The sequence below is a fragment of the Passer domesticus genome, chromosome 14 (genome assembly GCF_036417665.1).
Source record: "Passer domesticus isolate bPasDom1 chromosome 14, bPasDom1.hap1, whole genome shotgun sequence".
In the NCBI taxonomy this organism is placed as follows: domain Eukaryota; kingdom Metazoa; phylum Chordata; class Aves; order Passeriformes; family Passeridae; genus Passer; species Passer domesticus.
This window is the reverse complement of record NC_087487.1, coordinates 10,490,990-10,504,015: the sequence shown is the minus strand read 5'-3', so window position 1 is coordinate 10,504,015 and position 13,026 is coordinate 10,490,990. Positions and strand designations below refer to the sequence as shown.

Below are 13,026 nucleotides of genomic sequence, written 5' to 3'. Positions count from 1 at the left end.
CGAGAAACACAATAGTGTGACCTATAACACAAGATTGAGGAAGTTGCGTTGTTTGGTCCTAAAAAAAACCCCAAAAAACAACACAACGACCGCATTTCGGAGATGTCTTCCAGGTTTCGAAAGTATTAAAAGGGCTGTGATGCATCAGATGTAAGAACTGGGGAGGATTTCCAGGAAGGAGAGGGGCTGCAGCAGCTCCGTGATTTACCAGCAAAGGAAGTTGTTCAACATCCCTTTTTTCACTGGAGGTTTTCCAGCGCTGGCTCCGCGGGCCTGCCGAGGAGCCGGCACAGGATAAAGGAAGGGGTGAAGATAAGAAAGATTGTTGTGGAAAGAAAGGAACGTGGCCGTGACTGGAACGGCGGAGGTGTGAGGGAAAGGGAGACCGGGAGTATGAGAGTTGAGCTCCACTTCAGCATCAGTAAATCAAAGCCTTAAGTGGGTAACAGTTTGAGTTGCTCACAAACCAAGTGTTTATTAGTTATTACTACTGAGGAAGGAGATTCCTGCACGCATGGTTTTTCCCTCTCTGTGCATTTAAGAACAAAGGCATATAGAACATCCCAGAGAACATTCCCCGCTGCATTATGGCAAATTGTCAAATTGTTCTGTTGCTGTAAAAACTGAGTAATGTTTACATACCTGTACATAAGTACTGTTATGATCAGTACCGATGTTTTGATGGTAACAGACAGGCTTTTTATTTCGCTTAGTGATAATCTGCAATTCATCATTATATCAGCAACAAAACAGGCTTGTGCATCTTGTAAAATTGCTGACCTGCAAAAGTGTGTCTAGCAATTTCATGTGCTTAAACAGTTAAATAGATAATGGCACACTGTGACACAGCTAATAATTAATATTCTATGCAGAACTGGTATTTTAAAAAACAGGCTAGTACATTGTCCATCTGTGTGTTTCTATTCTGGTGCTGTTGTCAGAGTAACCGTGACACTTTACGCCAACTACTATCTCTTCTTCTGAGTCTAACAAGCTCTGGATGACAAATGAATACTGATTTACTTCAATAAATCTGCCAATTCTGTGATCTGTAATGAGCTATGGGTACGTTACACTGTATTTCGGGCATGGAAGAAGTGTTTAATTTGAATTACAAGTGCGTAGCTGCTCCCAGGATCAGATTCCATGGCGGTGTGTCCTGTCCTGCCACATACTAATCCTTCTCCTTGTGTTCCCCAGGAAAACACAGCAGTTTTTATTCTGTCTGCAGCTGGAAATAAAAATGGGCCAAGGAGAAAGGATTACAATTTCCTCTCAATAAAAGGAAATTGCTCCCTCAAAAGTATATGCTTGGTTTGATGTCCCCTGCCTTGATGATTGTTTAAAGACATTTTAGAAACATTTTTTACATTAAACATGTATTCTGCAGTCCAGTGGGACTATGTGGGTAGAACTGAGAAAGAACACTGACCCAAATGCTGCACATGTTTCTAAGAAATTTAGTAGGCAGTAGAATAGTAGGACAGAATAAAGCAGGTGATGAGGAAAAGGAAATAGCTTAACCAAAAAACATTTTACTCCATCCTATAAATTCTTTCAGTGCCTCATATTTTCACAGCTTTTTGGCTGGAGTCTGGAACAAAACAGCAAAATAACACTGTGAAACCTCTTGATTAAATGGGTACAGGAAGCACTGCTGCTGAAGCCTGCTGTCTCTGTGAGACAGGCACACATGGCAGCGACAGGGACACGTGCAACAGCCCGTGGGACCTGGATCTCCTGGCAAGAGACTGATCCAAAACATACAAAGGACAGCATCTCAGAATTATTTTTTAATACAAACACATGTTTAGCAACTTTTCCCCATGTACCAACAGCCTTATCTGAACACCAGGAAATATTAATTTCTGCAAGGAAGAGATACCCTAGTTCACTGAATATTATGCAGCAGAGAGAATAACTAATTGAAATGCATTTTCAAGGTAATGTTTCAACTAGATGAAAGAAATGAGTGAAAGCCTTACTCATACACCATTTATGCAGCAAGGCCCCATTAGCATGCATTAATGAAGCACTGTAAACCTTACTTTTGAATTACATTGTTAAGCTTGTGTCACACCCTCAAAGGCATTGAGTCAGGTTTTAATACTCCCTGGTGGTAGAGACTGCAAGGGTAAATGTGGGTAACTGCATTTAAGGGGGTGTTTCTTTCACCATTATTCTGCAGCTTGAGGTCATGTTGAGTCCAGACTTTCAAACTTGCATATATTTGATAATTTTTTTAAAAATAGATTTCTGACTAGAATAAATACCATTGTTATGTCAGATCTATGAATCCTTAATAACACACAACTCGCTAATTACTGGTTATTAGGGCAGTCTTCATTCATCTTTAGACTCATGTAAGTTATGTAAAAATGTACACCTATTTCTTAAGCACCAGCAAGATCAGATGCATGTAAATATACTATTATATATAAAATAAAAAGAATCCTGTAACCACTTTTTCTAGCTCTTTGATGAAGAAATACGAAATGAATTAGTCATCCACCTGTACAGGCCAATGTCAGCTTTACAAGCACATTCAATTCTCTTCCAGTGATTTAAATGTTGATTTTAAGTCAATTTTTAAAATTTTCAGTAAGCCAGAGCAATCATACTAATTTCAGTTTAAAAGAATGGCTTATTTCTTTACACATTACTTAAGATGCTCTAAATATATACATATATATTAAAACAAATGTATTAAAACAGTAAAAGACATGATTCACTTCTTTTTTTTGCCTCTGAATTAGGATGGGCCCTTGGTTTTGTTCAGTTTGGATTCATATGCAAATATTAGAGGAAACTTAACATTTTTTAGAATATTCTTCCCATTTACATTGCTTTAATAACAAAAAAATTAAAAGGTTCGCTGAATAAAGTAGTTTCAACACAGTTTTGTGGCCTTGATTTAATGAGTAATTAATTGCAGAGGTCTCAACAGACACCTCAAAGCTGTGGTTCTTGTCCAGCCTTTACTACTCTCTTACATTAAAATTAGGTTAAGAGAACTTCCATTTAAACTGAGGTTTTGGGCATCAGTTTAGGATATTGGTCATGCTAATGGGATGCACATGAACAGGATGCATGGAGCAAGTGGCAGCCACAAGGTGTTCAGTAGCCATGCTGCAGAGCTTGATGGCAGTGCAGGGCCAAAGCTGACTGTGCCATGGGTGCCCTGTGCCTCATCCTCCCTGAAAGGGCACAGCTTTTACTTATGAACTGTCCATCTCTGAGCTCCCAGGTGAAGACAGGAGCTGTGGCTCAGTATCAGCACCTCAAGCTGGGAGCTTTTTTGGCACAAGAACAGATACCAGTAATATCCCTGTCTACTCAAAGTGCTTTCATTCTTTTGATTCATCTTTCCATTCTCTACCAAACAGCAGGAGAAAAAGTAATAATGGAAATCTGGAATAGCCATGGTGACCTTCTGGCATCTCAGTCTGCAGAGTCCAACAAACTGTCACCCAAATGTCCTCAGGCACAAGGAATTCTTCATGATTTTTCACTCCAACCTGTCTATATCCTCCCAATACCTGGAATCTGAATATCAGCTGGATCTAGTTAATTTCTCTGAAGTTTTGGCACTGCAGTGGACCAAGGGCAGATAACCTTTTACTACTGCTATTTTGTATTAATTAGTTTTTATTTGGCTAGTGTTCCTGTGGGTGCAGTAAGCCTTGGCATTTAGAACATCTGCAACCTCATATATAGCAGGAAAAAAAAAGAGAAAAATTTCTCTTTCAAACATAAATGTGGAATCAGTCTGCAACTGTTGAAACCAGAGCTACCTTTGTGAGTGGCTCTGTACTTTCTGAAAACAGCTTTGTAAGCCATTGCAGGAAGAGGATACTACCATTCATTAAAGTTATATTGGCAATCTGTGTCTCAAAGTCCCAGCTTAGTCATGCATTTAAGTGCCTAATTTCCTCCATATGCCAATTATGCACATATTATGGGTATTTTCCAACTGATATCAAAGCTGTCTTGTGCATTGCAGATAAGAAACGTCAACATGAGCATGTTCTGCTCCTTCCTCATTAATGTGCACCACATTGCCTCTCTGTGGCTAAATCTCCCTCACTTCCATATCTCATTTTTTCTGTAGTTCCTGATCAGCCTGTTAGCTCTTCAACACCTTCCCTGCAGTAGGAAGAGTTAAGCAATAACAGAGGGACTTTATGCTTTCACACAGCAAAGAAAAACTGGCTTAGAGCTGTGTGTGATGAAAGGTTTAATTGCACAGCTTAGTGCTCTGTTGAGGAAACAACTGTCCAACAGACCAGTTGTTAGAGAGGATCTATTCTGTACAGGATGAGAAACCTTTTACATATGCAGTGTAACCACATAAATATTAACAGGAAAATTACAGGTCTAAGTACCTTGAGCCTTTTGTGTCAGACAAATCTCTGTGTATGAAGGAAGGACAGTTTATCTGCAGAAGTCCAGGCACCAAGCACTTACAGCATCTCTTTAGGCACTCAGGACTCCACCTTTATAGGTAAGCAGCTAAAATTTTGAATTTCAGGCATTAACCACAAAGTATCTGGAAGCCTTACAGGAACCCACACACCAGAGAATATCTTAGCACCACTGTAAAATGGCACTGTTTTCTTCCTGTAGTTCCACAGCAGTTATGAAAGGCAGACATATTGTTCTTCAAATGTTGGCTTTTCAAGGCAGTGTCACAGTGCTGACAGCAAAGTACATCCAAACATGGTCAGGAGCAGCCATTTAATCATCTTTCACTGACAGATTGGAGTTTCTTTTTCCACTGATACCATATTTAGTAACATAAAATTAATTTCATGAACATGTATTTTAACACTGTTGAATTGTGCTTATTCTTACTGGCATAGTAAGATTAAGGGTATTTATTAATCTCTCAACATTTTTGTCTATACAGAGTGGAAGCTACAACAGCACCTGGTAGTTCAATCTGGCAAAAGCATACAAAGGAATAGTACCACGTGTGGGGGTCGCAAGTTATCATATCACAGGCAACTTGGAGCATAGCATTGACACCCTGAAATTGTGTAAAGCTGCTCTGCAGGAGATAAAAAAAGACATATTAGGCTGTGAAAAAGACAAATACCTTTTCTATACATTGACCACAGGTGTATGCGGTATTGTGGAACAGTCAGTAAAGCTAGCAGGAACATCAAGGGATAAGACAGCAAGAATTGAAAATACCTCCCCATCCCAAATTCTTTTTCCCAAGGAAGCAAACAGTGCTAAGACTCTGCCAGACTACATAAAAACCAGTTGATCCTGCTCTGCTTGCAAGTTATTTTACTTCTGACTAAAAAAAGAAACCATAAAATGGCATCATGTCAGAGCTGCAATGTTTCTTGATTGTCTTGATGTAAGGTCTTCACAGCCTACAATGTAGATTAAAAAGTTTGATCAACTGGTATTATTTCTGTATTTTATTTCAGTCAAGCTCAAAAATCCACCAAACCCCACAATGGAGTAAGAGCTTGCATAGAACAGAGAAGACTTGATGTAAAATTGTGCTCTCTAGTGGAGAAATTTCATTCTGTGCAATAAAAGTTCAAGCCATGCTGATCCATCCACTTAACCAACAGGTTTTCAGTGCAGAGAAAGTATCAACATTTTCCACAATATGAAGAGTGCAAGTGCCAGTTCAACATATTTATTATAACTAAGATAGGCTCATACTGAGTTACATGACAGATTACAGGTACATAAGGTTTCTAAATATAGAACAAAAAATACCTAAGCCCTAAGACATGTGTTATGTTTGTTAGATTTTTTTAAAATAATGACACTTTTAATGTAATAGCAAAACATTTCTTTTTAATGATATTGCACGTTTTTATGGTCCTATATAATACTATAGAGTCTGATGAAAATAGGTTACTTTCACACCAGATAGTGCTACTTGGTTTACATGATCAAAACTATGGTTTTTCTCTAAATAAGTGTTTAATAACAAATTTTCTGTTCATTTATTTTTAGAGAGAAGAACTGAAATATTCATCAACTCCTTTATTTCTAGTTATACCACTAATTTTAGATCTACTGAATGGCTCTTCAAGAAACCCTAACTCCTGTTCAATGTGTTTTCTGACAGTGTTAACAAAACACAGCCCATTTCCCTCATGACAACTGCGCTATCAGCATTTTTTCTGGCCAGGTATAGATGACTGAATGCATTAACTCTGTATAATAGCAGATGAATTAGAAGGTATTCTTTCAAACAACTTGGCCACTTTCTGTGTCGTCAACACTATACAGGAATTAGCTTCTTTAAACTCTGTATCTTAACTAGGCTGTTAGAGTATATCTCAAGTTAGAAGACAGAAATGTAAAAGACTTGAAAAATTTAAATGTACAGTTAACTATGCTAATTTTAAAATATATTAAAATTTGGTGTGCATTCTAATTCAAGAGTAAGGATCTAGCAAGACATGGATATTAGATTTCTCTTATGTGGTTACAGAATGTTATGATCAGCTGTTGACTGTTACAGAAAGCAATACTCCCTCTTCCTTTTTGGACCTAAAAGATAAAATATGGGGGAGGGGAAAAGCTGGGGTTTTTTTAACATATACAGAAACACAGAGCTACCATTCATGTTTTAAGTTCCCTAGTATATTCAGAAAAGGCAGCCTAACAATCCAGCAAAGCCAGCAACCTAGATTTAAGAAGTATCACAACTACAAACAGAATCATACAAGTTAAAAGATTTGCCAGCCATAAATTTTTAAATGGAAAAAAGTTCCTAACTGATCTTCTGCCGAGAGCAAGGGCAGAGTTTGCTGACTTCCAGCATAACTTGTGCTGATATGGCAGCAATTTAAACACTTATAATTAGTTAATCCCATGAGAGCAAGCAGATTTCCTGTTTCTACAATGGCAGTCATACAGAATTTTGAGCTGGGGAACAATTGTCAGTGATTGGGTAAGAGAAAAACACAGTTCTGCTTCAGCAGTTTTGTCATGTCACTTAATAGAAAGATGAATAAGAACTAAATAATAAACTCTAGTTTGAGAATGTCTAAATATTTATGGATATTTATTTAAATATTTATGAAGTGCTGGAACTCTGCAAAATGCTGTTTCCATTCAATACTGTCCTGCAACTTTTTACAATTTTCTTTAAATGTGTGTTTTTCACATGGCCGGAACACTTACACCACATGCAAGAAAATATTAATTTCATATAAAACAGACAGTCTTGAAATTAAGGAGCCAGAAAGACAAGCAAGATATCCCTTGAAGTCCTGTGTGGTTACTGTTACAGAGAGGTAACAAAGAGAGGGATCTTAAACGTGTTTAGTTTAAAATCCAGTGGTGGTCAAGCAAAACTACCAGACAGGAGTGAGCATATTGTAGCACCACGGGAAGTTAACTGGCAGGTACAATTGGCTGTGCTGCAGCAGTAGCTGCCACAGCAGTGTGTGTGCATGGATGGGAGGCAGCCCAGTCACCGAGGGACACATCTCTTGCTCTAAGTCTCATGTTTGCAAAAGCTCCATTTTTAGATACAAAAGTGTTATCTCGGCAAGGCAGAAGTTTCACTGTGTTTTGCAGACTCAGCTAACTATCCTACATTAGAGTTCATTCACTATCAAAAGGCATTAAAAAATACCAAAGATTTATGCAATAGGTTGTAAAGCATCTAAAAAACAGGTCCAAAGTTATCTGGCAGCTACAAGGTCATACTTAGCAACTCAGTTTAGCCCACGTAAGAAGTGAAATCATGCGACACCTTCCAATTAAAAATCCTCTGCATTTCCTGAGAGGAGAAAAAGACAGATGCCAAAATCCCAGACAATTCATACTGACCTCCAATCCCATCTTATGTGACAGCTTTGAGAAGCTTTTGGGACAGAGCTAGGAAGTCATCCACAGTGACAAATTACAGTTGTTTCTACAACACTACCATGACAGACCATTTTAAGGATAATTTACAATAATTCCTTCAGATGATATTGTGCAAAGAACACCAAAGCTTGTACTGACCTATTTTTAATTCAGGTATGCTCCCTACTCCATGATAACAAGGTTTTAGAGAATATGAAATCACAATCCAGGGGTTCCTCATAAGACAGAGCAGATCCCAGCCTTCTCTCAGTTTCCTATATTTCAACAGTTGCAGAAGTGCCATTTGTGTAGCCACCTTTAGACTTCATGTGGTCCTGAATTGACACAGCCTAAGGGAAGAAAACAAAATCCTTATTAGAAGACACATCTTATAAATTCTGGTTGCCAGAGCAATTATTAAAGGCATCAATTTGAAGGGGCAGGTGGGCCAAGTTTGAGTCCCAACTCATATGCTGAGTCCCAAAAGCAGGGAGAAATAATAACTAAATCCAGGAATGTTAAATACTATTTTAAATCAGTGTTTGAGATGAATTTTTCTATACAAAATCCACTTGTTCTTACATCACTCACCCTCCACAGCTTTGACTTCAAAGTGATTTGGTTCTAGTATCAAGTGCATCCATAGAATCTGCATCCCAAAGGTTCTCATAGTGAGTAAACTGAGGAAATGAGCATTTCTTTCTCAGTGTATCTCCCACAGTGTCTCATGTTTACCAACTAAAAGACAGTTCTGTTCTGTCACTACTCTATTGATAAAAAAACCCTGAAGGTTTTTCTCTTTTTTACAATTACCTAGTATTTAATTAGCTGCCTGCTGTGCAGGTTGCTGAGGGGAGGTGTGTGCCTCTCCCAGGGTGCACACTTACTGAGGAGTAGTCACTGCTCATGTCCCGGGCCCCGACGTGCGCGGTGTGCACAAAGTTCATTGGCTCTCCTATCATATTCCGGTCCAGCCTCCGGCGCCTCTTCTGAGAGAAAATAAGATATCTTAGCTCTCCATTCAGAAACCACCGGCAGCTTTCAGCCAGAAACAAGTAGCCAAGATAAAAATAGATAGCCAGGACTGACCCCTAATGCCACCTCATGGCAAGCAGGCTGAAGTTTCAGACTGTTCACTGGAGGGCACTATGAAAGTCACTTTTATTCCTGCTAATTGAATCCCAGCAAAAGCTTTCTTTACTGCTGGAAAGTCAGGGCCTGGAACTGCACTTAGACAGTCACACTGTCTAAGTTTTTTGCAAAGAACACACAGTTCAAACATAGCTTAACAGGACTGGTTTTGGCTGTTGCATTACTTTGCCTAAACTAATCAAAACAACAGTAATGAAAGTGTTTCCCACGTAACAAAGACAAAATTTCAAATCCAATAAAAGGTGGCAGTTGTGCATCTACCTACCGGTGGAGGCTGTTCACCATTGCACCAATTAAAACAAACCAGGAACTCAGTCATTATATTTCTCAGTAGGTAAAAAGGTCTTGTTAAGTGTAATTCTCTGGGAGCTCGAGCAGTACAAGTGCAGTTCCTAGAGTGAGCTTAGAAAGGAAATGCTTGTGCAGGTTCACTGGTAGAGATCACCAAATGCATCTGATAAGTACACCTGCAAAGAGATTAATATTTAAATTTATATTAAAATGTATCAACGTTTTGTAACAGTTATTGAGCAATAGGCAGTTCCTAAGACTAAACCAAGACTGTTACATTTTTAAAGGTACCTGTAGAGGAGAGGAGCATCAATTTAAAATGACTATGTTCATGTCAGAAATCAGGGTTAAGAACTCTGCATATTTACAGGGAGTATTGTAAGTTCTTTATAGAAATATTATAAAATCAATGCTAGAATTAAGACAAGTCTTGTTTAACAGTCTGTGATGTGGTTGTAAACAAAGCTAACCAATACTTATTAATTATTTTTATAAGTAATTTAAGTTAGGAAACTTTACTGTTTTGTAATAAACCAGCTTTGAACAGATTGTTCTGCTAACATTTATAAACTGAGGCCTTACATATTATATGGTTACTCTACTTATATAGGGAAAAACTCAAAGCAAAGAGCCTTCTACAATTCCAAATAGCCCTTAAAAGAGAAAAGAAGAGCCATGCACACCAGCAAGAAAACCAGCTATCAGAGCCTAGAGCTTCCCAGATTGTATAAAAATATTAACATAGCAGTCCTGAACTGGAGACACAACCAGCAAAATCACTGACTCTAAGTACTGTGAAGCCAGAAGACAGCCCAACTTTTAGTAGTTACTGACTTTTTTTTTTTAAATGTATCTTTGTTCAAAGCAAACCTTGGGTTACGGAATAGCCTTTGCTATCAAATTTTTCATACCCCAGATGACTAAATATCACAACATGTTCTGTTAAAGAAAGTTTTGTTATTTTTTTTAAGCTTACAGCTTAACAGAAGTTAACAGTATAGTTTCATCAATTCAATCTTTCTGAACCCCCACTAAAGCTTTCACAACAAATCAGCATAAACTTCATAGGCATTTCCTCCTTCATAGACATTTCTTATGTAGTCCCACAATTATGTAATTACCACATCTATTTCTTTCACTTCTGTGGTTTTCTAACATTTCATCATGTCTCACTTCAAGCAGATTTCTTAAATTGCTGCGATTTATCTTTCAAAGCATGCTACGTCTGCCCCTTTGTTTTAAGTAGTCCATATGATACATTTCTGCAGAATGTCATATTATTCCAGTTTGTCCTAGGTGGTTTGATACAATTCCTTATCTGCCTCAGTTATCATTTTTCACCTCATGCCCTCACAATGGCATTTATCACCACCGGGAGGGACAGTGCTCCCCACAACCACAGAGACAAGCAGAAGTCAAAGCTTTTGCCAGCACTTCGCATTAATCGTGGGGTTTTGGGGTTCGTTGCACGTTAATGAGACCACATCAAAGCTAAGGCATTCTCAAGTGTGTCACGGCACAGAGATCACCCGCTGGCACAGCAGGCTGCCTGCCAGGACCCCGTGGCATCCCAGAGCAGCAGCCGAGCCCCTACCGTGCTCCTGCCGCTCCCCGCGCGTCCATCTCCCTCCGAGGGGCTCCGTGCGAACCTCGGCGCTGCCTGCGCTCCCGGAGAGCCCTGACAGGATGGTGTGTCCTCATTCAAGCGCTGGCACGCACCCAGCTCCCGTCTTGGCAGCTTCAGCACATTTGCAGTTCATATTCCTGGGTTATAATTAGTCCTGTTGGCTAAGCAAGAACGCCGCGCTCCGGTGCTGCACAAAGCTCCCGTGCGCTTCACGCGTCCCTACAGGTGTCAGAAACGCAGAGACCCGAAATAGAGCCCTGCTTTGGCGTCACATTTGTGCAGCCGTGCAGTTTTCTCGGCAGTCCCCGTGCAGCCTGTGGCTCGCTTCCACCCCTGCGGCAGCTCTGCAGGTGTCCTGCTGGCACACGGCGTGCTGAACGCCTTCCTGTTGTCTTTCACATCTGAACGCTTCTTTTCCTCTGCATGACTCAGAGAATCGTCCCCCAGGCCAGGAATGTTTGTGCCCTGGCATGGGACACCACCTTGCTCCCAGAGACTCAAGGTTTCCACACTAACTAGAAGAATTTTGAAAACATCTTCATGTTTTCAGGCTCACCCAAGACAAGCAAAAGCCAACAAGAATCCCCGAAGCAAGGAGAAAACAACATTTTGTCACAGTTGGCACACAGACCAGAACGGGACAATATCCTGTTGTTCTTTCTCTGTGTTTTTCACCATGGCAGCAGTATCATCCAGGCCAGGAGACAAAGGGCCTGGGAATGGCTAGCACGCGCAGACACGGACGCTGGATGTGCTGGCAGGATGCACAGCCCTGCTGGAGCCCGGGGCCTTAAAGCACCCCAGAGCTTTGGGAATGCTGAGATAAACTTCCCTGAGTGTAACAATCAATTTCTCCTACCACTGCTGTGTATTAAAAAGTATTCAAAGTCTTCTTGTATTTTACTTACAAAATATCAATGGAAAACATTGTCCTGAATCAAACCAAATTTTGTCTGTTTGCACAGACAAGGGAGACACACAGTAATGTTGATAAATAATATCACTAAACATAATTATTCTTCCTAACTGCCCTTCAAACTCAAGGTCAGATCATGCAAAGTCCTTGCCTCGAGCTGTTAGTGCAGGATGAGGGTACAGTTAGTGAATATTGTCACAGGCTGCCATCCCCTGCCCCAGCTCGCGTTAAACTGGGATTACTGCTGGCCCCCTGGCTGTCATCTTCATCCCAGCCCTGTCAACACCGAGATCGTGCAAGGAGCTGGGTATTTCAGCCTAAATGCCTTCTAAAAACCACCATGCTTCTAATTCGGTCATTATCCCTCCTTAGCTCATCTGACATCAGCATCATGTTAAAATCCTCAAACACTGGTATGTTTGAATGACATTTTTGAATGACAAGGTGTGGCAAACGACAGCAAAGCTTGTACTTATTTTGAGCATGGAACTTGGAGAGTGCATCTTGCTTGGTAAAAAGGTGAAGAGTACAAAACAATTATTTAGACTTTGGAAGAACCTTTGGGCCAAAAAAGCTAAAATCTGCTGTAGAGTGAGCTGCACCCTGATTTTACCAGTATGTACAGATTATAGGGATGCATTCTCAAACCATACAATAATAATGTTACTATGTATCATAAATGTATATATTGGACTACCATCCTGGAGCTTCGCAGAAAGCTGAGAATAAGGTTTTACCTGAGCCCTTCAATAACCTAGGTGCGTAGGATTTTTAACCTAAGGAATTGGGGTGTACTCTCTGAGGACATCCTTCTTTCCAAAGCTAAGTAGACATATATTTAAATATTAAGTCTTCAAAACCAATCCAACCAACCAAAAAAAAAACCCAAAACCCCACTAAAAAAACCCCTCATACATAAACCCCCCAAACCACAAAGGCAGTCCCTCTGTTTAAAAGGGAAAATGAGCAAATTACCTTAATCTTGAAAATAAAAATTTATTTTCAACTAAGTGTCCATTCCCCTTCAAATAAGAAGAAAAGCCAAGAGACCAAAGTATGTGTTCTGCTTGGAAGTAAAAACAACTGCAAAAGAAATCGACTAAGGTTTGCTTGCAGTCTTACCAGAAAAAACAGTAAAAATAACGAAAAGCAAAAATGTGGTTGGCAACACACCCACCACCAATAATGTAAACATGTTGAATGG

General features: G+C 39.7%; 1 protein-coding gene across 1 annotated transcript; it reads right to left on the bottom strand.

Moving 5' to 3' along the window:
• Positions 1 to 7,718: 7,718 nt before the first annotated feature.
• Positions 7,719 to 11,012, bottom strand: LOC135281047 (CDC42 small effector protein 2-B-like). The gene is made up of 4 exons (XM_064389568.1): positions 10,874 to 11,012; positions 9,254 to 9,455; positions 8,724 to 8,825; positions 7,719 to 8,186 (listed from the first exon to the last, which is right to left on the bottom strand). Exons 2-4 carry the CDS (start codon positions 9,305 to 9,307, stop codon positions 8,112 to 8,114), a joined length of 231 nt encoding a protein of 76 aa, XP_064245638.1. The 5' UTR covers positions 9,308 to 9,455; positions 10,874 to 11,012; the 3' UTR covers positions 7,719 to 8,111.
• Positions 11,013 to 13,026: the final 2,014 nt, after the last annotated feature.

What these genes read in the sequence shown, in the direction of transcription:
- LOC135281047 (XM_064389568.1), bottom strand. Translation starts at nt 9,307, where the DNA reads ATGACTGAGTTCCTGGTTTGTTTTAATTGGTGCAATGGTGAACAGCCT. An exon ending in ATGGTGAACAGCCTCCACCG is followed by an intron (nt 8,826 to 9,253) that starts GTAGGTAGATGC and finishes ATTTTCTCTCAG; the next exon opens with AAGAGGCGCCGGAGGCTGGA. An exon ending in TGAGCAGTGACTACTCCTCA is followed by an intron (nt 8,187 to 8,723) that starts GTAAGTGTGCAC and finishes TTCTTCCCTTAG; the next exon opens with GCTGTGTCAATTCAGGACCA.